The following is a 23,512-nucleotide window of genomic DNA, read 5'->3' on the forward strand; positions in this document are numbered from 1 at the left end:
GTTGTTGGCTTTGTGAAGCACTCAGAGGGCGGCCTGTGCTCCGAAATAGAGTTCTCAGCAAAAGCCACAGAATTGTTGGTGGCCTTGCCACTTGGCCAGCTGTTTTTCGTTTCTCAGCAACATTTGGCTCTCTCTTGCTGTGTGATGTCAGCATTAGCTATCACAGGATGTTCTCTGTTCAAACAATGTATTGGCTGATTAAAATCAGTTGCCTTGTCAGTGACTATAAAGCAGTGATTGATATGATTGCCCTGGGATTTTAAGAATTTTTTTCTTTTAAGAAAATATTAGGGGCTTCCCTGGTGGCTCAGTGGTTGAGAATCTGCCTGCCAATGCAGGGGACGCGGGTTCGAGCCCTGGTCTGGGAAGATCCCACAGGCCGCGAAGCAATTAGGCCCGTGAGCCACAACTACTGACCCTGCGCGTCTGGAGCCTGTGCTCCGCAACAAGAGAGGCCGCGATAGTGAGAGGCCCGCGCACCGCAATGAAGAGTGGCCCCCGCTTTCCGCAACTAGAGAAAGCCCTCGCACAGAAACGAAGACCCAACACAGCCAAAAATAAATAAATAAATAAATTTAAAACTAAAAAAAAGAAAATATTAGAACATTTTTGAAAGCAGAGAGCATAGTATAATGGACAGCCATATGCGCATCACGTAGATTTAACAGTGAACACTGTGCCACATTGCTTCATCTGTTTTTATTGTTGCTGAAGTACTCTAAAGTAAATTACAGACATTGAGACATTTCACACCTAAATACTTCAGTGTCGATCTCTAAAGAATCACATTTCCCAACAACCACAACATCATCAGCACTTCTAACAAGATTAATAATAACTCCTGGACTTCCCTGGTGGCGCAGTGGTTAAGAATCCACCTGCCAATGTGGGGGACACGGGTTCGAGTCCTGGTCTGGGAAGATCCCACATTCCGTGGAGCAACAAAGCCCATGCGCCACAACTACTGAGCCTGAGCGCTGTAACTACTGAAGCCTGCATGCTCTAGGGCCCGCAAGCCACAACTACTGAGCCCATGCGCCACAACTACTGAAGCCCATGTGCCTAGAGCCCGTGCTCCGCAACAAGAGAAGCCACTGCAATGAGAAGATGGCGCACCGCAATGAAGAGTAGCCCCCACTTGCCGCAGCTAGAGAAAGCCCGTGCGCAGCAACGAAAACCCAAAGCAGCCATAAATAAATAAGTAAATAAATAAATAAATAAAAAGGTTTATTTATTTACTTAAAAAAAAAAAAGTAACTCCTTGGTGTCATCTTATCCAGTCCATGCTCACATTTCCCTCCTTGTTGCCCAGAAGTCTTCTACTTGGTCTGTTCAAAAGAGGACTCAGTCCTAGGCTACACGTTGCATTTTGCTATTTTATATCTTAGACTTTTAAAATCTAGGACTGTTCCTTCTCAACTTTTTGGATGTTTTTGTTTTTCATGACATTGACTTTTAAGAGTTCTTGGATCTTTCAATAGGGATTATGAAGTTTTTCATGGATTCCTTTTGCGCTATAGCTAAATTTCTTTTGTTGCATTTGTATTAGGTGCTGTTAGCCAGAGGTATGTGTTTTTAATATTTCGCCACCAAATCTAGCTTCAGTATCTTAGAAATTCATTCAGATCTGACCTTGGCCAATAGTGGGTTTTTTTGGAAAAAGCATTCATTATATTCATTTCTTTTTAATCTCAAATAAAATCTTTCTTATGGTTTTATACAGAGTTTATTGGCTTAAAATGAATGCAAAATAATAAAGGTAGGTTCTGAATATCAGCCATGTGTAAGGTTAAGGAAAGCCCTAATAATTCTTCTTCACGTTCAGTTTGCAGAGAAATTCCAGGAGGTGAAAGAAGCTGCCAGACTAGCCAGAGACAAATCCCAGGAGAAAATCGAGACCTCGAGCAATCATTCCCAAGTAAGTAATTTGTCCGTAAAATGAATGAGTGTGATCAGTGATTGAGACTCTTTGTTCCTTGTCACTTTTGACAAGAAATAGGAAATTTTTGCAGTAGGGCATTTTGAAAACTGTTTCAACTATTAGCCTGCTCACAGTGAGATGAATGTGACATGTAAGAGACTCTTGAATTTTTCAGGATGTGGTGATAGATTTTGGATGGAAAATGTTTGATGAGATTAGAGTTAATGCATGTCCCTGGTCTGGGATGTCCTCTGGTCACAGTTCAAAAACCAATGCCAAGGTGAAGTGTTTTCTTTCTGTGTTGGGAGGTGAGGTCTGCATGAAGGATGCTCATGGACAAATGCAGGTGCCTGTGCCCATGACAGAGAAAACTTGATCGATGCCAGAGAGTCCTCGTCTGTCTCCCTATTATAACAAAGTCAGGTGGGAGGTGGTATTCCAACAGCTCTGGTTTAGCCAACGTAAATGTGGCTTTGCCAGGAACTGAGTTATCTGTCTACTTAAAAGTGTGATAATTGACTAAAAGGGACCTATTTTAACCTGAAATAAAAATGCCTGCCTTCCTGACGTCTAGATTGGGGTGTGTAGTGGTAGGTGGAAACCTTGACCTAGTGACAGAGTTATGTGTAGAGAGACAGGGAAAGGGAGACCTGACGAGACGTAGGAGCTGGGGTCTGGGATTAGGGATAAGCATGATGTAAATGCAAGGCAGCCAGGGGTCTGCCTGCCTGGCGGTGAGGTGCACAGTGGGAGGAACAGAGATGCACTTGGAGGTACTGTGGAGGACCTGGAATTCTTCATTAGTGGATCATTCTTACTTAATTATTTATTGTTGGATAGTGGGAAGGCATTGGAGATGTTTTATGGCTACTGATCAGGAATTGACATGAGGGTTGCATGCGGGTGGTGAAGAAGTCAGGGAGGAGCTGAGGGCAGGAAGATCGGAGAGGAGGCTGTGGGGTGGAGAATGGCCAGGCCAGGACAGCCATGGATGGATGTCGGGGAAGCTTGTGGAAAGAGAACAGGAGGCATGGGCATCCTGAGCGGTCAAGATTAACACCCTAGACTGGGCCGTCAGCAATAGCTGAAGCTGAATCCTATAAAAGATGCCCCTATGGATTTATGGAAATGAATGTGTATTAGACTTCAAGTGGACAGGAACTTTCCTGAATCTTTGTAAATAATCTTTAATAACATCTAAATGATACTGTTAATTTAGTATACTAATTATTGTACTGAGTAATAGCTGAGGATCTGTAAAATTGGGCACTTGAAATGGTCCATAGTCTAAGGACTTTCTCTGTGGTTTTTTTTTTTTTTTTTCGAATGCTAAGATTATTATACAATAAGAGTTACCAAAGATATTTTGTTAATGTTTTGGTGTGTTTCTTCCTAATATAGCTTTCCAGTATATTTTTGTGTTATTCTTTTTAATCTTTTTTTAAAAAACTTATTTGTTATGATCCTTTCCTTGTGTTTTCAAATATCCCTTTTCAAAACTATTTTAATGGCTAGATAGTATTCCAGTGTTTGTTTGTATCACAACTTATTCCATTAACCTCCTATAATGTGGGACATCTATGTTGTTTCTAATTTTTCATTAATATAAATAACACCGCGCTAAGCATTCTTGCACACCTTTTGTGCATTTGATGGTTTCTGCAGGATAAATTCTTGAAGTGGAAGTATTGGGTTAAGGGTAGGAATTTTTTTTTTTTTTCTGGTCAACAATTGTTTTTTTTTTGGATTTTATTTTATTTATTTTTTATACAGCAGGTTCTTATTAGTTATCCATTCTATACATATTAGTGTATACATGTCAATCCCAATCTCCCAATTCATCCCACCACCACCACCCCCACCACTTTCCCCCCTTAGTGTCCATGTGTTTGTTCTCCACATCTGTGTCTCTATTTCTGCCCTGCAAACTGGTTCATCTGTACCATTGTTCTAGGTTCCATATATATGTGTTAATATACGATATTTGTTTTTCTCTTTCTCACTTACTTCACTCTGTATGACAGTCTCTAGATCCATCCACGTCTCTACAAATGACCCAATTTCGTTCCTTTTTATGGCTGAGTAATGTTCCATAGTATATATGTACCACATCTTCTTTATCCATTCGTCTGTCAATGGGCATTTAGGTTGCTTCCATGACCTGGCTACTGTAAATAGTGCTGCAGTGAACACTGGGTTGCATGTGTCTTTTTGAATTATAGTGTTCTCTGGGTATATGCCCAGTAGTGGGATTGCTGGGTCATATAGTAATTCTATTTTTAGTTTTTTAAGGAACCTCCGTACTGTTCTCCATAGTGGCTGTATCAATTTACATTCCCACCAACAGTGCAAGAGGGTTCCCTTTTCTCCACACCCTCTCCGGCATTTGTTGTTTGTAGCTTTTCTGATGATGCCCATTCTAACTGGTGTGAGGTGATACCTCATTGTAATTTTGATTTGCATTTCTCTAATAATTAGTGATGTTGAGCAGCTTTACATGTGCTTCTTGGCCATCTGTATGTCTTCTCTGGAGAAATGTCTATTTAGGTCTTCTGCCCATTTTTGGATTGGGTTGTTTGTTTTTTTGATATTGAGCTACATGAGCTGCTTGTAAATTTTGGAGATTAATCCTTTGTCAGTTGCTTCACTTGCAAATATTTTCTCCCATTCTGAGGGTTGTCTTCTCATCTTGTTTATGGTTTCCTTTGCTGTGCAAAAATGTTTAAGTTTCATTAGGTCCCATTTGTTTATTTTTGTTTTTATTTCCATTTCTCTAGGAGGTGGGTCAAAAAGGATCTTGCTGTGATTTATGTCACGGAGTGTTCTTCCTATGTTTTCCTCGAAGAGTATTATAGTGTCTGGTCTTACAGTTAGGTCTTTAATCCATTTGGAGTTTATTTTTGTGTATGGTGTTAGGGAGTGTTCTAATTTCATTCTTTTACATGTGGCTGTCCAGTTTTCCCAGCAAGGGGTAGGACGTTTTGAGAGCTTTTGACACACACTGCAAACATCCCTACAGAAATGTACAATTGAGACTCCCACCAGCAGTGAATGAGAGCGTTTTTCCCTCCCGTTCCCTCCCCAACAAAGCTTTGTTGATTTGACAGAAGAAGAATGTATTTTATTGGCTTTTTTCATTTTGTATGTCTTTACTAGTGAGATTGAATTTTTTTGTTTATTAATTCTATGTATTTCTTCTTCTGTAAATGTCAATTGCATATCTTTTCCGCTTTTTTGTGTTCATTTCCAAGAACTTTATTCTTAACATGGCTAGTTTTGAATATATACAAAACTAGGCAGAACTGGGTAAATGAACCCCCATGGACTCATAGGTCAGCTTTAACAATTAGGACTTTATGACCAATTGTTTCATCTATACCCCCCTCTCCTTCCGTCTTTATTTTAAAGCCAGTCCCAGACATCATTTCATCCATAAATATTTCAGAGCGTCTCTCTAAAAGTTGAGGACTCTAAGAGTTTTTTAGTATAGGAAAGGTATTAGCATTTTTGTTTTTAGTATGCATTGCAAATATTTCCCCCACATTGTTGCTTACATTCTGATATAGTTTATGGCACTTTTTTGCGATGTAGAAATTTAGTCATACGTCATTCCCTTCATGTCTTTCCTTTGCCTTTATTCTTCTTGGAGGCTAAATAAAATCTTTCTAAGATCTTATCCAAGACCAGATGAGGTTTCACCTCCACGTAGTATGGTTTATTACAGAAAACATTTCAGAATATTCATAACATTGCTAAATAGTCGCAGACACCCATATCTGATTCCTGGTTTTTTTTTTTCAAATGAGTGTGTTCATCTCTCTGTAGCCCTGGGATTTTTAAGTCATCTCGTCTTCTTATACTTTTTCTCTTAACTCATTCACTGTTTCTTATTATAAAACCCTCCTCCCCCCTTTCTTTTTCTTTTTTTTTTTCTTTTGGCCGTGCCCTGCAGCATGTGGGATCTTAGTTCCCCAACAAGGGATTGAACCCGCGCCCCCTGCAGTGGAAGCACGGCGTCTTAACCACTGGACCGCCAGGGAAGTCCCCAAAACCCTCCACCTCTTTTAATCTGTGGCTTCTGTCCTGTGTTATTTAAGGAGATCAGGTATCCGGGCTTGTTAGGTTTACCTGTAAAGTTTGAGTGAAAAGGTTCTGCATAACGGCCCTGTATGCTGTCCTGTGGGTAAAATGCACAGGCCGTCTGGACTCCAAGTGGAGTCTCCAGGGATAGTCTTGTTATTAGTCTGTGGACTTGTCAGTCTTTGCTGCATTCTGGTTGGATGCGTTGGTTCTCCCACACTCATAACCAGACAGTTCCTCATTATGCCTGATTTGCTTCCGCTGTGAGGACGAGCGATAAGGTGTGCAGGTGATTCAGTCTGGCCAGGAATCTGGGTGTGAAACCCCATCTTCCACTCAGGCATCCAGCATCAACGGAACGGACGATGAAAAGGCGTCTTGTGCGGGTCCTGCCAACACACACCTCAAGTCTGAGAACGACAAGCTGAAGATCGCGCTGACACAGAGGTGAGCATATTTAAACCCAGGTGCTGTTGCCTCCCAGGTCAGCACTTCCTGCAGCCTTTCCTACTGGGCAGGGTTTCAGGAAGTTGGGAAAGGAGACTGGGTCCTGCTCAGAGCGTCCGGTCTTGACTCCTGGCCAGAGGAAGACCAGCTGCCTTCATGGTTGTTCTCTGTGCACATCAGCATCTATGTGTGTGTGTGAGAAAGAGAGAGGTGTCCCTGTGCTTTTTTTTTCTTTTTTGCCACACCGTGAGACCTGTGAGATCTTAATTCCCCAGCCAAGGATGGAACCCGGGTCCCCTGCAATGGAAGCGTGGAGTCCTAACCACTGGACCGCCAGGGAAGTCCCCATCCCAGTGCTTACGTTTCATTTTTTGGGGGGGGGGGGTGGCCCGTGCCATGCGGCATGCGGGATCTTAGTTCCCCAACCAGGGGTCAAACCCGTGCCCCCTGCATTGGGAGTATGGATTCTTAACCACTGGACAACCAGGGAAGTCCCTGTTTTGGGTTTTTTTTTTTTTTTTTTTTTTTTAATTTTTTTAAATTTTTTTAATGCTATTCTTGTCTGCTTACATTCTTTTTATTTATGTATGTATGTATGTATGGCTTTGTTGGGTCGTCGTTTCTGTGCGAGGGCTTTCTCTAGTTGTGGCAAGCGGGGGCCACTCTTCATCGCGGTGCGCGGGCCTCTCACTATCACGGCCTCTCGTTGCCGAGCACAGGCTCCAGACGCGCAGGCTCAGTAATTGTGGCTCACGGGCCAAGTTGCTCCGCGGCATGTGGGATCGTCCCAGACCAGGGCTTGAACCCGTGTCCTCTGCATTGGCAGGCAGATTCTCAACCACTGCGCCACCAGGGAAGCCCCCTGTTTTGGTTTTTGAGAAGCCAAATTTATCATTTATTCATATATGATAACACTGAAAAACATTAAAACCTAAGAAACTATCTTGAAATTAAAATCTCACAAAAATCAGTAGCTTTTCTATATACAAACAAACATCACCTAGACTATATATTTGAAGAAGAGATTTCCTTTACAATATGAACTAGAACCATAAAATACATGGGAATAAACTTAAGAAATGTACAGGATCTTTGTGAAGAAAACTCAAATGATTTTGAGGGCCATACGTGAGTAATTCAACAAATAGAAAAAGTCTATTGGGAAGTGGTAGGAAGCCTCACTATTTTAAAAAGTATCAATTTCCCTTAAATTGATCTACAAATTTAACACAACCCCCATAACGATATCAACAAGATTTTAACTTTTAATGACTATACTAGCTGTGCTTGTGTTTTCATATCTTGAGAATGTGGCCTGTTTCCCAAAGGCTAGGCTGGGCCTCACGGTGTAAGTCTGGCCCCATGATCACCTTCAGAACTGCTGTCTTTGGGGGTCATTCTGCTCACCTGGCAGGGGACTCGGCCGGCTTCCCCCAGCCTCTCTGTGGCTGAGAAGCTGCTTTCCTCAGACCTGCCCCGTTTAAGAACTCTATCATATTAATTCCCCCATTTTACAGGTAAGGAAACTGAGTCCCAGGTGGTACAGTGAGTCCTTGCCCAAGGTCACATGGCTGGTAAATCTTCCCAGAGGCACCCACCTCTGCAACCCAGCTGGCCTGACCAGTGCGTGGAGCTTAATTCCTGTGATCTGACCTAGGAATTCCAGAAAGAACATAGGACCCTTAGATCCAGCCACCTTCTTTGGACCCTGGGTTTTGTCAGGTACTTCACAGGACAAAACTGTGACCAGCCTCTTTTACTCATCAGGTGATCATGAGGACTATTTTTGGTTGAGTCACAGTGGGCTGCCTGGATGAAAACATTCCACCCCTAAAAATAAATGTTTTTAAATCCCAGTTGAATGGACGAGTGAATTACAGGAATGGGTGTGAAGCCATTTCCCGAAATCAGCTCAATCATTAACTCTGAAATTAATCACATAATAATATTTTGCTATGTTTTCAGTCTGTGGTGTTTGAAACCAAAAGTATATATTTTCCAATCACAGTTCTAGGACCTTGAGGTGGATGAAAGATAATGCAGATTATTAAAATACAGTTGTATTTACTTTTTTAAAAGTTAAAAAAAAAAAAAAAGAAGCCTTTAGAGACAGAACTCTCCTCAGCCAGGCAGTATTGATTAGAAGCCAAAAACTTTCTTTTTTTTTTTTCAGAGTGGCTAAGTCTGAGGTGGTGTTTTTTTTTTTAATTAATTTTTATTGGAGTTTAGTTGCTTTACAATGTTGTGTTAGTTTCTGCTGTACAGCACAGTGAATCAACTATACATATATCTCCTCTTTTTTAGATTTCCTTCCCATTTAGGTCACCATACAGCATTGAGTAGTGGTCCCTATGGCATACAGCAGGTTCTCATTAGCTATCTATTTTATACATAGTAGTGTATGTGTGTCAGTCCCAATCTCCCAGTTCATCCCACCCTGCCACCCTTACCCCCTTGATAACCATACGTTTGTTCTCTACGTCTGTGTCTCTATTTCTGCTTTGCAAATAAGTTCATCTCTACCATTTTTCTAGATTCCACATATAAGCGATATTATGTGATATTTGTTTTTCTCATTCTGACTTATTTCACTCTGTATGACAGTCTCAAGGTCCATCCTCGTCTCTACAAATGATCCAATTTTGTTCCTTTTAATGGCTAATATTCCATTGTCTGTATGTACCACATCTTCTTTATCCATTCCTCTGTCGATGGACATGTAGGTTGCTTCCATGTCCTGGCTATTGTAAATAGTGCTGCAGTGAACACTGGTCTCCAAAACAAGGAAACAAAAGAAGCGTTGAATGGGAGCGGCAACTGAGGGGAACCTGATTCCAGTTTGTTTTTTCAAACTTCACTGATCACAGAGGATTATCATGTGGTTTGGTGATAACGTGGAGGCGTCCCTCGGACCTGAGGTGACCTAGGGTCGGCCAGGGCTCCCTCACGCCAGGGCTCCCTCACACGTGCTGCGGTTAGAACCCCAGTTCTGCCCTCAGGGGACTCCCAGCCCCTGTCTCCTCTGTCCTCAAGTCCTCAGCTCTCAAATCTGGACCCAGGCTGTTTGTTTAAACCTGGGGTTGTTGGGCTCCAGAGAGGGGGTGTCAGGAGCTTGTTGAAAGGGTCCGCAGCTTTCATGAGAGTGTCAGAGGGCCCAGGGTCCGCCCCAGCACTTCAGAACCTACATCCCTGAGGCTCATTTCAGGAAGGAACGGACATGGGGCAGGAGAGAACAGTCCTGCGGCCAGGGGTCAGTAGGGAGCAGACGGGGGAGGGGTCTCTACCACAGTCTGTGGCTTCATTCTTAGTTTCCTTTTTTTTTTTAATTGAAGTAGAGTTGATTCACAATATTGTGTTAATTTCTGCTGTACAGCAAAGTGACTCAGTTATACATATATACATATAATTCTTTTTTATATTCTTTTCCATTATGGTTTATCCCAGGACGTTGAATATAGTTCCGTGTGCTATACAGTAGGACCTTGTTGTTTATCCATTATGTATATAATAGGTTGCATCTACTAACCCCAAACTCCCAATCCATCTCTCCCTCAGCCCCTTCCCCCTTGGCAACCACAAGTCTGTTCTCTTATGTTTGTGAGCCTGTTTCTGCTTCATAGATAAGTTCATTTGTGTCATATTTTAGACTCCACATAAGACTGATATCATATGGCATTTGTCTCTGTCTGACTTACTTAGTATGATAATCTCTAGTTGCATCCATGTTGCTGCAAATGGCATGATTTCATTCTTTTTTATGGCTGAGTTCATTCTAAGTTTCATCTCTTCCTTCTCTGAGAATTCTGTTCTCTTCTAAAGTGATGCCTTGAGAAAATCACCCAACAAGGCAGCATGTTCCCACTAAAGGGAGGTGCCAGGCCCGCTCAGCACGTGGTTCTCACCTCCAGGCCACCGGTGGGAGAGGGTGTGGCCCCGAGGCATGGGCTGAGGGGGTGGTTGGGTCCCCCCTCCCCAGGGCAGCCGGGTGGACGGCACCCACCCTCCCGGTCACCGCCTGGCCCCCGCCCGGCAGCGCCGCCAACGTGAAGAAATGGGAGATCGAACTGCAGACCCTGCGGGAGAGCAACGCCCGGCTGACCACGGCACTGCAGGACTCGGCGGCCAGCGTGGAGCAGTGGAAGAGGCAGTTCTCCCTCTGCCGCGACGAGAATGACCGGCTCCGGAACAAGGTGGGGAGGGCCAGGGCGGCCGTGACCTTCCTCTCCCTACTGCCTCCCACTTGGCCCTCAGTCCCGTGTCCCAGGGGCAGAAGGAAGACCCGCTGCTTCTCCCTTTGTCCTCCCCTCCGCCTCCCTACCTGCCTTAGTGGGAACGCTACTACGTACAGAACTGACTGATTACCTTTCCTGAACCAAGTTTTAAAATTGCAATCGCAAAGGAGAAGAGAAATCAATGGGAGATTGCAGCTTTGTCTCTCACAAAGATCACCCTCTGATGCGAGCTGTGGGTTGGCCTTTTGTGGGTGGCCTCCCTCTGGCATTTTCTGTGGTTCAGTGATCTTCGGTAGAGAAAAGGGATCCAGAGGGTGAGTGAAGAAAACAGATTCAGGAGATGGTGAGGCGTGATTGCTCAAAAACCCTGCTTCCCTGCAAACCGCTCTTTCTAAAAATGTGAGATAGCAAGGAAAGGAATACGCCCTTGACGTGTGAGGTGGGTGGATGCGGACGGCCCTCGTGTGCCCTCTATCCTCCTACCCTGACATCGGAGCTTTTCGATTTTTTTCAGAATTCACCCACGTCCTTCCCTGTAATTAGTCGCTCATGCTCTGGAGTTGGGCTGAGTTGATGCGGTTGCTTTAGGGTCCCCAGGTGAGGTCCTGGGGTTGCTGTGCTGTTTTGCTGGTCAGCACTTTTATCCCACAGTTGGTGAACACAGTCTGCTCCGTAAATGCAGGATTTCAGGGTACGGGTCTCATTGAGATTGGTACTCGCTCCCCTTGCCCCCGTTTATAACCCGCCCACCCGTTCTGAGTGGAGCCCCTGGAAACCACTCCCCTATTTCACGTCTTACTTCGGAGCAGGTGGCACGTGAAACTGCCTCGTGTCGTTTTTTCGTAAAGTGCTGACGGTGAGGGGCGCAGGCCAAGTGCTGACTCTGCACCTTCCCTTCTGAGGCTGGGCTGATCTGCCTGCCAGAGGGATTGATCGCCCTTTCTTTCTTTTTCCAAGCGAAGAGCTGAGTTTCTCGCTTCGCCTCTGAGTGTAAGAACCAAGGAGCCGTGCGGGGGAGCGGGGCGTGGAGGAAGTGCGTGCAGTGGAACCTGCTCCCTGCGCGGACCTGCGCGGAGCGTCAGCTTCCCTGGGTGGGAAGCGCTGGGAACTTGATTCCCAGGGCGGGATGTGGACGTTGGTGGGATCTCCGGCGGCTCCTGTGGCTGGAGGTTCAGATCCTGAGGGCTGGTGCAGGTCACCTCTGAGAATTGTCCTCATGTTGACCACCTAGTGCCCTGCACCCTGAGGACTGCCGCTGCCTGCTTGTGGGGACCCCATCAACATGGTGCTCTTGTGTTAACTTGCTGGTTACACCCCTGCCGTCCACTCTGCACCCATGCTTTGGCCCCTGGGAAATGCCCAGTGTCAGAGGTGTCAGGCTTGGGAAGGAGAGAAAGATGCACTCTGGGGATGTACCTCAGCCTGCACTTGTCATCTCTCCAGGAAGAGGCCCACGGGCCAGGCCCCTTCTGCGTGCATCAGTGGGGAAAGGTCATCTTGATTTAAAACGTTTGAAATGTCATCGAGTCCCAGTTGGTAGCCACTGTCCCACCGAGTTGCTCGGTTCTCTACCCTGCTCGCTTAACCCCTTGAAATGCAACAGAATCATTCAGGGCATGATTAAAATGATGTGACAGTCATTCTGCGAAGAAGCAGACAGATTCATGGGACGTCTGGCCCCGACCTGTGACAGATCCTTAAAGCAAACCTAAAGCTTACCGTCCTGTGACTGTGAGAGAAAACCAGAGGCCCAGAGCATACTGAAGCCAGGTTTTGTGACTTCTGTGGCTTTGTTGGTATTAAATGAGGGCATCCTGTGCCAGCAGGAGCAAACAGCCCAGGGGGAGCCCCGTGGAGTTTGTTTGTAGCCACAAGGAAAAATTTATAAGTGGGTTAATTTATGGTTTATTTTAAAAGAGCTGTGGTGATCTTTTGTTTAATGACTAAAGTAAACTGGCATCCCTGCTTTAACATGTGATATTAATTAAAGATTGACGAGCTGGAAGAGCAGTGCAGCGAGATAAACAGAGAGAAGGAGAAGAATACCCAGTTGAAGAGAAGAATTGAGGAGCTGGAGTTGGAACTCCAAGAAAAGGAGACGGTGGGTAGTGGGGCTCTGAGCGGTGCTGCTCGGCATCCCCTGGGCCTTGGCGGGTGATCTCCACCCAAGGACACGGCAGGCAGCTGTGGGGCATGTGACCGGCCCTGGCAGCTGCCCGGACCTCAACACAGAGACAGAGCCAAAAGCTACACCAGGGCACAGATAGTCCAGAGCAAAGGCCTGACCATTACCCTCTGCAGCCTCCTTGTTGTACTTATTCTATAGTCAGTCACTCAGATCCAAGAGGGAGCTGAACATTTACAAAAGCGCTCGGAAACTTTCACAGGTGGTCTTTTATCAGAAGTTGTGTTCTGCTGTCAAATTAATGCAGTGAGAACCCCCTGTCACACAGTCATTTATTTTCTGGGGGACAGGACAGCTAAGTACAGCTGGTCCCCTACCCACGAACAAGTTCCATTCCAAGAGTGCACTTGTAAGTCCAATTTGTTTGTAAGTCCAACAGTGTTAGCCTAGGTATGCAACTAACACAATTGGCTGTGTCCTACTGTACTGTAATAGGTTTATCATACTTTTCACACAAATAATACATAAAAAACAGACACAAAAACCAAAGAAAACATTTTTAACCTTACAGTACAGTACTTTGAAAAGTACAGTAGTACCAGCTTCATCACTGCTGCTTTTACGCTTGCTTCCGGACATCCTGGGCATGAAATAAAGATACTGTACTACTGTACTCTATACAGTACTGTACAGTAAAGTACACAAACGCACAACCACTTGTAGAGGATGCATGCACGTGACAATGTACGCCAGACACGTGAACTAACTTACATGATTGGACATGTGAACGCACATTTGCATCTTTGAAAGTTCGCAACTTGAAGGTTCGTTATGTAGGGGACTTACTGTATACAGAGGGTGGAGACCATGGGCAAGTTACCAGTCCTCTCTCAGCCTCGGTTTCCCCATCTACGAAACAGGAATCATACTTCTCTTTTCATGGTGGTGTACAGCCTTCATGCATTAATTCATGGAACATACTCAGCCTGCAGAATTACCTCATGTGTGTTAAGTATAACATCACCGCCATTATTATTTACGCAGACAACACAGGTTCCGAAAGCTGCTTCCATTATTGTATGCACGAGTTGGGGATTTTCAAGAATACATTTTATCTGACTTGCTTTCACATTCTTTTTCCAATTTCTGTCTCCTGTAGGAGTTGATAGACCTCCGAAAACAAAGTGAAATCATACCTCAGCTCATGTCAGAGTGTGAATACGTCTCTGAGAAGTTAGAGGTAAGGGCGGGGAGCACGTCCATCTGGGCTCAGATGAGAAGGCGTCCATTGTGTTACCCCTTTCTCCGAGGCCTCTCCCTTTCACGCCTGCTTGGTAAAGAAGAGCGACTTTGTATTCCTAAAAAGCCAGCGTAACTACATGCCAGATGCCAGTTTTGCTCCCGGGTGCAGACTCAGCAGTGTTTGTCTTCTGTTTTTTCCACTTATACAAAGGTGTCCTGTGCATAACCATAGTGTAGGTGACTGTTTCCTGCCCACAGAAGTCCCTACAGAACCACAGAAGGGTGCAGAGCAGGGGACGGAAAGGAGAGCTGAGAACCTAAGACCCAGGGGCTATTGCACCTCCCCAGCCAGTGACCTTGGACACGACCTTGGACAGGCCCCCCCCCACCCCCCCCCCAACCCCCCGCCGCCGCTGGCTTCAGATTTCTGATCCACAGAAGGAGCATTTTCAGGTCCTCCTTCACCTCCGAGGTTCTCCTCACTTCAAGAGCACTTTGTTCAGGTACACAACCTTGGTATTAGTAACTGGTTCTTGTACACCCATTCAAAAATTCTCATTTTATGCCCGTAAGATGAAAGCTCTTATTTGGACTCACAGCGGTCCCGCCATTGGGAGCTTGAACGTCTCCATGGCAACACCACTGGACGGACAGAGCACAGACCCACTGTCCCTGTGTCTGGCACGGCCAGTCCTCCCTTACTGACGGCCAGAGGCTGGCCTGGGGCCGAGGAGCCCTCGCCTTCTCAGTGGAACCGAGAGAAACAAGTCACTCTTCCATTTGTGCTATTTCTCGCTCTCTCCCAGAATGGAACCCAAAGGGGGCCTCTGCTGACCACCCTGGGCCTGGGGCTGAAAACCCCATGTGCTGGGATTTCAGGCTTCCTCTGCTGGGCACTTTGTAAGAGCATCACTTAGCACCAGGCTCCCTTGGGCAGGACGCTGAGTTCTGTGTTCTCTGTGCGGGCATCGTTTTAAGGCGAGATGCTGGCCGTTGGCACCTCTGCTAGAGAACAGCAGGAAGGAGGGGCACACACCTGATGCCAGGGGGGTGGGGGCAGGACACTTAACACCTCCAGGGAGGCAGGCCTGCCCGAGGGGGACGGACAGTCTGGCTGTCGCAGGTCTCAGCGGGGCTCCTCCTGCTCCCGTCCCCAGACCCTTCTTTCTCTCTCGCTTTGCTTCAGGCGGCAGAGAGAGACAATCAGAACCTGGAAGACAAAGTGCGCTCCCTGAAGACGGACATCGAGGAGAGCAAGTACCGCCAGCGCCACCTGAAGGTGGAGCTGAAGAGCTTCTTGGAGGTGCTAGACGGGAAGATCGATGACCTGCACGACTTCCGCCGGGGCCTCTCCAAGCTGGGCGCCGACAACTAGGGCTGCGCGTGAGTCCCCAGGGTGTGTGTGACACGGAGTAGCACTAGGACGTTCTCCCGTTCGCGTGGCTTCTGTAAATGCAGGCGCGGTTTGTCATGTTTCCAAACCAGGGGTGCCGTCCACTCTCTCCTCTCCAGAATAGAAATCTCTCCTTGCTTCTCTGGCCTTGCGAGGTCATGGACAACTGGACGATTCTGACTCAGGAATCCAGAACTAGGTCTACCTTAAACGTTTATGCAGTCAGGGCAGGGATGTTTATATCTTTCTTAAGGGCTGTTGCAACCATATGAACTGGAAAAAAAAGTATTTTCTAATTCAAGTATGAATACCCTTTCCAACTCCTTTTTTTTGAGTAACGTTAAGAGTATTCGAATGTCCACCAGGCACCAATGCGTGGGGTGTGGTGATAGCAGCTTTCCTCTCAGTATATACAGAGATGCTTTAAAGCAACCACTTAGTAGAGACTTGTCCCAAGAGAGAAAACACGCTTCTGGTGGAGGCGTTTTCTGGCAGGGGAATCGCCTGCATCCACTCCGCCCACTTCCACCTGCCCCCAGTTTGTAGGGTTGCGACAGTGTTCCTTTTCTTGGTTTTAATTTCTGAGCAGGTTACTGTGCTGTGGGGACAGCACGCAGCGAGGGTGCCTAGCACAGTGCCTGGCACAAAGTAGGTGCTTAATAAATATTTGTTCAATTAAACGTATAAACAGAATTTAGTGTTTTCATCACATCCCCCATCAAGCCCCTATTGGACAGTCCACCGTCCTGGTGCACTGGGTCGTTATCAGGCATGTATGTGACTTTGTGGACAGACTCGTGGGTTGGCTCAGGTGGCCCTGGGGCCGGGAGGGTGGCGGTGGAAGCAGCAGAAGCTGGTCTGAGGCCCCCCCCTCCCAGCAGCCCATCCATGGTGCTCTGCCCCTGGGGGCCTTTGACACTGAGACTACCCTTCCTTTCCAGGAGTGAGGCCTGTGGCCTGGGGATTCTAGGACCACTGACTGTCCCTGGTGTAGGGGCTGCCCAGGGCTTGGGATCTAGGGTGGGATCCTCTGTTGGGTTTAGACAATTGAAAAAGAAATCACACAGGCCCATGAGGGAAGGAGTGGGCTCAAAGTGGCTGAGCCTTGGCCTTAGAGGAGTTCTGCCCAGGTCTACCTCCCCCTGTTCCTGCTATGGAAGGGACCAGATCCATGGACCTCTCCTCTCTTACTGAGTTTCTCAGTGGGGCCAGTGGACATTTCATTTGCCCCATGCATGGCAAAATGGTCTGAATCCCTGGCCGTGGGCATTTCTAAATCCCTTTGAAGGAGGGGGAGGCTTTGCTGCCCCCTTACCTGCTTTGAGAACCACTAAGAGAACTTCCCCCTCTAGAAGGATTTTCTCACACGTTAGAATTGCTTCCTGCTGAATTGTTTAGATAAACAATAAAATAGCCTGAGGAGGTGGGTAGGGTACACACGGATGTGACCCGGGCCCCAGGGTGACTTTACAAGTCCTGCTGCTCTCTTTCGTGTAGCTGAGACCATCTCCCTGAGCAGGGCGGTCTTATTTGGGGTGGGGAAAGCACCAGGACACGTAGGGGAGACCCGCAGGCTGAGTGGGGTAGCTCTGGTGGAGTTCACTGGGCTGGTGGCAGATGGAAATGGAAAGCGTGGTCAGCCCTCCTGCTGATTTGTGACTGGGCGCTGCTGGCCCTGCCCTTTCCCTGGAGCTCCAGATGGCTCTCAGGACAGTGGTAGCAGCTCTCTACTGACCTGGAGATCAGAGAGCTGGGCTGGCCGTGAGTTGGCCTTGTGGCCCAGCAGTGGGCTAAAGAGGATTCTTCTCAGGCTAGGCCAGTCCAGCTGCCCAGGAGCAGCAGACACTGGGATTCTGAAACCTCAGCTTGGGTCTTCTGAGGCCCACCACCCTTGTCTATGAGGCAGCTTATTCATCCAGAAGGAGCCGTCTTGACTGACTGGAGCATGCTCAGGTGACGTATTCATCGGAGGATAGAGTTGCCAGAGCCACTTGCACATTCCGGGCAGTGACTGGAGAAACCGGTGGCAGCAGTAGAGCCATTACCACGGTGGGCTGCTGTGTCCCTGTGCAGTTGAGACCCATGACCCCCGCTCACCGACCGTGGAAGAGTTTGGTGAGCCCTTGTAGGCAGGAGGTGAGGAGCTGAAAGCCCCACACTATGTGGCCCCAGCCAGCTTTACACCATGCAGCCCAGGAGCTAAGAGCAGTGGGGGCTTCTCTAAAGGAGAAGCAAAGTTGGGCTCAGCAGGGAAAGCACACCTTTACAAAAGCCCTGGACTTTCAGTTCCTTCTGCTTTTCTCTAAAGGTCTTAATGTTTCTTCATTTACTTTCTTTGAAAAAAAAAAAAAAAGGCCTGGGACAACCTAGACAGTCTGTCGAGAGGCTAGCCCTATCTAACAGCCTCGGGATATAAGGAGAATGACCTGCTGAATTCATCCCAGTTTCCCTTGAGCCAGGCCCTCATGTGTTAGGACGTCCAGCTCCAGTCTCAGCACTGATGCCCTTTGGTTGTCGTGATCTGAAGCCAAGTGCAGGCAGGGCATAACCCTTCCCTCACAAACACCCCAGCCCCGTCGTGCTGCTGGAGGATTTAGAGCTAGGACTGCGTCTTTGTTTCCAAGTGATATCTCCTGATTTGACATCTCCAAGACTGGCTGCCTGAACCTCAATTAGCTTTTTTTTTTTTTTTTCCTCTGCATCTGTGAAACCTGAGGCCTAAAAATAGCAACATAAAATTTGGAATCCTTTAACCATAATGATCCTTAAAAATAATTTTCATTCCAAGCAAAGACCCACTGGATGCGTGATACAGTTGAGAGCGGCAAGGGGAGATAAAGTCTTCCTAGTGCCTCGGGAATAGAAAACCACCTGAGTGACAGGCTGGGACAGTGTGGTCAGGCCTTGAAAGAGAGCCAGCGTCCACATGAGACCCAGAACTTGTGCACTCCCTCCCTTCCACGCTCCCCTGCATGCCGTCACTTTAGACCTCAGCTGGGTGAGAGAACGGGGCAGAGATCATTCCCCATTTTGCAGAGGAAGCAGAGACAGGTGACTCACCCTGAGTCACCCAGCTAGTGAGCAGCGGCGTGGGCTGCATCTGGGTCTCCTGAACCCTGGTCCAGTGTCTTTGTACAAGTCATTCTCTCTTCTCCCTTTAGTGACCTTTGGGTGCCAAGAAAAAAAACTCTCTTGTGTCCTGATAAGAGCATGTTGCAGTTATACTGTTTTAACATATGTCCACAGCAAATGACAACTTATAAATGAGTGAATCAGAATTACATTTACATTCATTACAGCAGTAAGTTCCACTTTTGAATGATTCTGCTTTTGTAGGGATCTTTCCAAGAGATTGTTGGTTAAAATGATGTTGGTGCTTTGAGAGGCCAGAGCAATGAGACACATTTTGAGTTCTTCAGTGATGGCTTTCTTGGAGGCAAAGCAGTTTGTTCAAAACAAGCAGGAGGCCCCAAAATGGCAGAGCAGTAAACAGAGTGATGACGGGGCAGGTGGGGTGTGGGGGGATTGCCCATCACTGCCCAGCCCCTTCCCAGACAGGAGCCAGCACTGGGAAGGGAGCAGACCAGCCAGTGGTGGGAGCAGACCAGCCAGTGGTTAGAGCAGGTTGAGTGGCACCTGACCGGCCCCCGGGAGGACTGTCCACAGCGGGCAGTTGGTCTCCATCTTGCAGTCTCCTCATGGACATCTCTAGACTTGGGCGGCCCACGGGCACAGCCTGGACGGTGGTTGGCTAACGCCTGGCCAGTATGTACTACATTTGACATAAAACATCAAATAAAGGGTGGGATATAGTGCTACTCAGAGGCGTCACGATCGGCCTGTTGTAAAAGGACTCCTTTTCTATAGGCAAGACTGCTTTTCTATAGAAATCGGGGGCAACTTTGGGTGAGAGCCAAAGCCAACCACAGGGTGTGCCAGGGACGTCAGGTGTGGCCAGGTGCGCCCTTAGAAGGCAGGCAGCCGGGATGGGACTTAGCAGAGGCGCTTGACAGAGGCTGCCCTTTAAGATAGAGCCAGCCGCTGCATTCTGCTCATCACTGAGAGTGGCTCTTTGTGCCATGTGTCCATCTAATAGCTATGGTTCTTTTATTCACTCGAAAGATGACTGGATTTTGAAGCACTGGCGATTTAAACTAGAAGCCTGCAAATCAACATCCATATATATTCTTAAATGACATGCATGGTTTAAAAGAATTCCAATTTCTGCATACATAGTTTCCCCAAAATAAATGTATATTCTTGGGATGGTGGGGGTGACGGCATGGAGAGGGAATCCTGTATAGAAATGTGTGTTGTTTTACGTGTCTTTTTCATACACCTATCTCAAGAATGTGGGTTTTTCCAGTTCCTCTTTAAACACCAGCCAGGAAGAAGGTGATTATGGTAAGAATTTGGCAGCCAGATGATATGGTCTAGTGAACTTTGGAGTGTGTGTGTGTGCGAGTGTGTGTGTGTGTGTGTGTGTGTGTGTGTATATTGGGGGAGGAAGCAGCAGGGGGAAGCAGGAGAAACGACACGGAAGGGTTTTCAATTAAAAAATATATGTATAGCTAAGAGGAGTCTTTAATAATCCTGGCGGTGATGTTATATGTTCTGGAATCCATCTTTGAGAAGAAGAGCTTGTGGGTCTTTTATTTTGAGCGGAATTGTACAGTGCCCTACTCTCTTTGACGAATGCAGAGCCTTGTGAAGAGTGGCCCCCACCCCAGGCCACACAGACCCCCGGTGCACCTGCCAGGAGCCCAGAGAAACCACGGTGGAGTCCAGACTGTGGGACATTTTGGCGGATGACTGACAGGTCCGATGATATGCAGCTGTGGGGAATGTGTCACTGTTCTTACTCTATGGACCACTTTTAATATAAAATCCTGACTTTAAATAAATTGTTGTAGCAATGTCTTATGGTGTGACAGACAATTAGGCATTTCTTGCATCAAATGTAAGAATTTAACGATTAGCATGAGGTGGATAAGTGGACTCTCCCAAGAATACTGTTTTTTTTCTTTTCCCTTTTCAAATGCCTTTTTGGTACATAAATAATATATACTTTTTTAAGAAGAAGCGAAAAAAATCACCTGTTATTACACCATCTGATTATAACCACTGTTAACATTTTGGTATATATCTTTTCAGACTTCTTTTCTATGCATCTATAGCTGTTTTACTTTTTTCATGAGGTACAGTCATATTATACATTATTATACATATACTGTTTTGTAACTTGCTTTTTTCCCTTTTAACACTATATTGTGAATATATTTCTATGTCAGTAAATATGTAACAGCATCATTTTTAACATCTATGTAGGTTGTACCTTGGGTACTTGTTTCCAGTTTTATACTGTTGTACTCAAGGATATGATGGAAATCCTTTCTTCTAACACCTTCATGAACTTTTCAGAATATTTACTTAGGATAACTTTCTAAAATTGGACTTTCTGGCTCAAAAGTGTAATGGGTGCTACAAGCACTGCTCCGTCTCCTCCCCTCCCTCCTGGGCACACAGGAGATGCCACTTACCAGCCCCTATAGTCACTCAGGGTCCTGGTGCTAATGCTGGCCAATAAAGTGTGAGCAGAAGTGACATGTGCAACGTCCAGGCTGAGACTGTGAGATGCCCCCGTGCAGGTCTCCAGTCTTCCTGTTGCCTTGCCCCACAGGTGGTGATGTCCCAGGGCTGGAGCCTTTGTCAGCTGGAGCCTTTGTCAGTTTGGGTCCCTGAGTGACTGTGTGGAGAGCTCCCCTTCTCCCGTCATGACACCCCCCTCCCCACCTGTGTGGATGTGTACTGTGAATAAAGAATAAACTTTAAGTGTTACACTGTTGGGATATCAGGGTTATTTTGTTACTGCAGCATAACATATCCTGACTAACAAAAAGGTACGCACATGTTGGGGACTTTTAATATATCTTGCCTCAAATTGCCTTCCAGAAAGATGATACCAAATTATGCTCCCACCAGCAATGTGTGAGAATGTCCAATTCCCCTCTTTCACACTGGTTTTCCCATGGGGACCGGGGGGGCTAGTTTTGATATGCATTTTTTTGATGACAGTGTGACCCTCACTAGCCAACATATTTATTAGACTATATTCTTTTGTCATTTACCTATTCATCTTCTCTGGCCAATTTTCTCACAAGGTGTTTATGTGTCTCATTGATTTCTAAGAAGTTTTTTTTTTCCCTAAAAATATTATTTTTTAAAAGTTGCATGTATTTGGGGCTTCCCTGGTGGCGCAGTGGTTAAGAATCCTCCTGCCAATGCAGGGGACACAGGTTCGAGCCCTGGTCTGGGAAGATCCCACATGCTGCGGAGCAGCTAAGCCCATGTGCCACAACTACTGAGCCTGTGTGCCGCAACTACTGAAGCCCACACACCTAGAGCCCGTGCTCCACAACAAGAGAAGCCACCACAATGAGAAGCCTGCACACCACAAGGAAGAGTAACCCCTGCTCGCCCCAACTAGAGAAAGCCCACACACAACAACGAAGACCCAACACAGCCAGAAATAAATAAAATAAATAAATTTATTTTTAAAAAGTTCCATATATGGCTTAGATTTAAAAAAAAATTTTTTTAGTCAAATCTATCTTTTCCTTTATGGTTGCTGCCTTTGCTGTCATGCTTTTGAAGGTCTTTGCAATTCTGATTCCAAGGTTGTATGAATTTTCACCAGTATTTTATTCTTGTACTTTTATTGTTTTGTTTAAGCAATTAAATCTATGATCCATGTGGAATTTATTTTCTAAATTACCCCAACATCACTTACTGGGAAATCTATCCTTTCTCTACTGATACAAAATCCCATTTTCACTATATACCCAATCCTTATATTTCGTTTTTTTTTAGAAAACATTTTCTTTTTTCTTTTTTTTTAAAATTATTTATTTTATTTATTTTTGGCTGTGTGTGCACGCAGGCTTTCTCTAGTTGCGGTGAGCAGGGGCTACTCTTTTTTTTTTTTTAATATTTATTTATTTATTTTTGGCTGTGTTGGGTCTTTGTTTCTGTGCGAGGGCTTTCTCTAGTTGCGGCAAGTGGGGGCTACTCTTCATCGCGGTGCGCGGGCCTCTCGCTATCGCGGCCTCTCTTGTTGCGGAGAACAGGCTCCAGACGCACAGGCTCAGTTATTGTGGCTCACGGGCCTAGTTGCTCCGTGGCATGTGGGATCTTCCCGGACCAGGGCTCGAACCCGTGTCCTCTGCATTGGCAGGCAGATTCTCAACCACTGCGCCACCAGGGAAGCCCCAGGGGCTACTCTTCCTTGTGGTGCACGGGCTTCTCATTGCAGTGGCTTCTCTTGTCGCGGAGCACGGGCTCTAGGCGCACGGGCTTCAGTAGTTGTGGCTTGCAGGCTCTAGAGCACAAGCTCAGTAGTTGTGGCACACGGGCTTAGTTGCTCTGTGGCATGTGGGATCTTCCCAGGCCAGGGCTCGAACCCGTGTCCCCTGCATTGGCAGGAGGATTCTTAACCACTGCGCTACCAGGGAAGCCCTTAATCCTTATATTTCTTTAAGCGTACTTCTGAACTTTCTATTGTGTACATTCTGGCACTGGTACCACATAGTTTGATCATCTCAGATTTAGACTAAATGTCCCCATTAATTAAACGTCTTCAAAAATGTCCTAGTACTTTTTGTATATTGACAGTTCCAAAAGAAATTCCGGATCATTTTGTAGCATTTAGAAGAATTGGAAATTGGATTGTGTAAAATTTATAGGTAACTATAGAGAGAATTAACATCTTCATTATATTTAACCTTTCATTTCAGTAAATTTATGAAGTATTATGTCCCTCAGTATATTTTTTCTAGTACAGGTAATTTTTTGTAGTTGTGGTTACTATGGTAAATGAGCTCTTTTGTCCATTATATTTTCCAACTGCTTATTGTAAGTATAAAGGTACATGACTACTTTTTTTTTAATGAAAATTAAATCCATTGATTTTTTAATTTAAAATGTTAAACAAAAGCTGTGTAAATGGAAGCATTATGAAAAAACATAATATGGAAACTGAAAGTCCCCCATAATTAAAATCCCTCTGCCCCCAA

At 46.0% G+C, this 23,512-nt stretch overlaps 1 protein-coding gene across 6 annotated transcripts in view; it reads left to right on the forward strand.

Moving 5' to 3' along the window:
• HOMER2 (homer scaffold protein 2) overlaps positions 1 to 21,285 on the forward strand; it is a 97,458-nt gene extending 76,173 nt beyond the window's left edge. For 3 of the 6 annotated variants that reach the window (XM_059912370.1, XM_059912365.1, XM_059912371.1), the window contains 6 exons: positions 1,826 to 1,918; positions 6,342 to 6,448; positions 10,425 to 10,638; positions 12,671 to 12,781; positions 13,965 to 14,045; positions 15,234 to 16,133. In XM_059912370.1, coding sequence (XP_059768353.1) covers positions 1,826 to 1,918; positions 6,342 to 6,448; positions 10,425 to 10,638; positions 12,671 to 12,781; positions 13,965 to 14,045; positions 15,234 to 15,422 — 795 coding nt within the window. In that variant the 3' untranslated portion in view covers positions 15,423 to 16,133. Of the gene's footprint in view, positions 1 to 1,825; positions 1,919 to 6,341; positions 6,449 to 10,424; positions 10,639 to 12,670; positions 12,782 to 13,964; positions 14,046 to 15,233; positions 16,134 to 20,141 lie in introns of those variants that run through there. The other 3 variants (XM_059912368.1, XM_059912367.1, XM_059912369.1) reach the window with 3 other exon arrangements.
• Positions 21,286 to 23,512: the final 2,227 nt, after the last annotated feature.

This window comes from Balaenoptera ricei, chromosome 2 (assembly GCF_028023285.1).
Source record: "Balaenoptera ricei isolate mBalRic1 chromosome 2, mBalRic1.hap2, whole genome shotgun sequence".
NCBI lineage: Eukaryota > Metazoa > Chordata > Mammalia > Artiodactyla > Balaenopteridae > Balaenoptera > Balaenoptera ricei.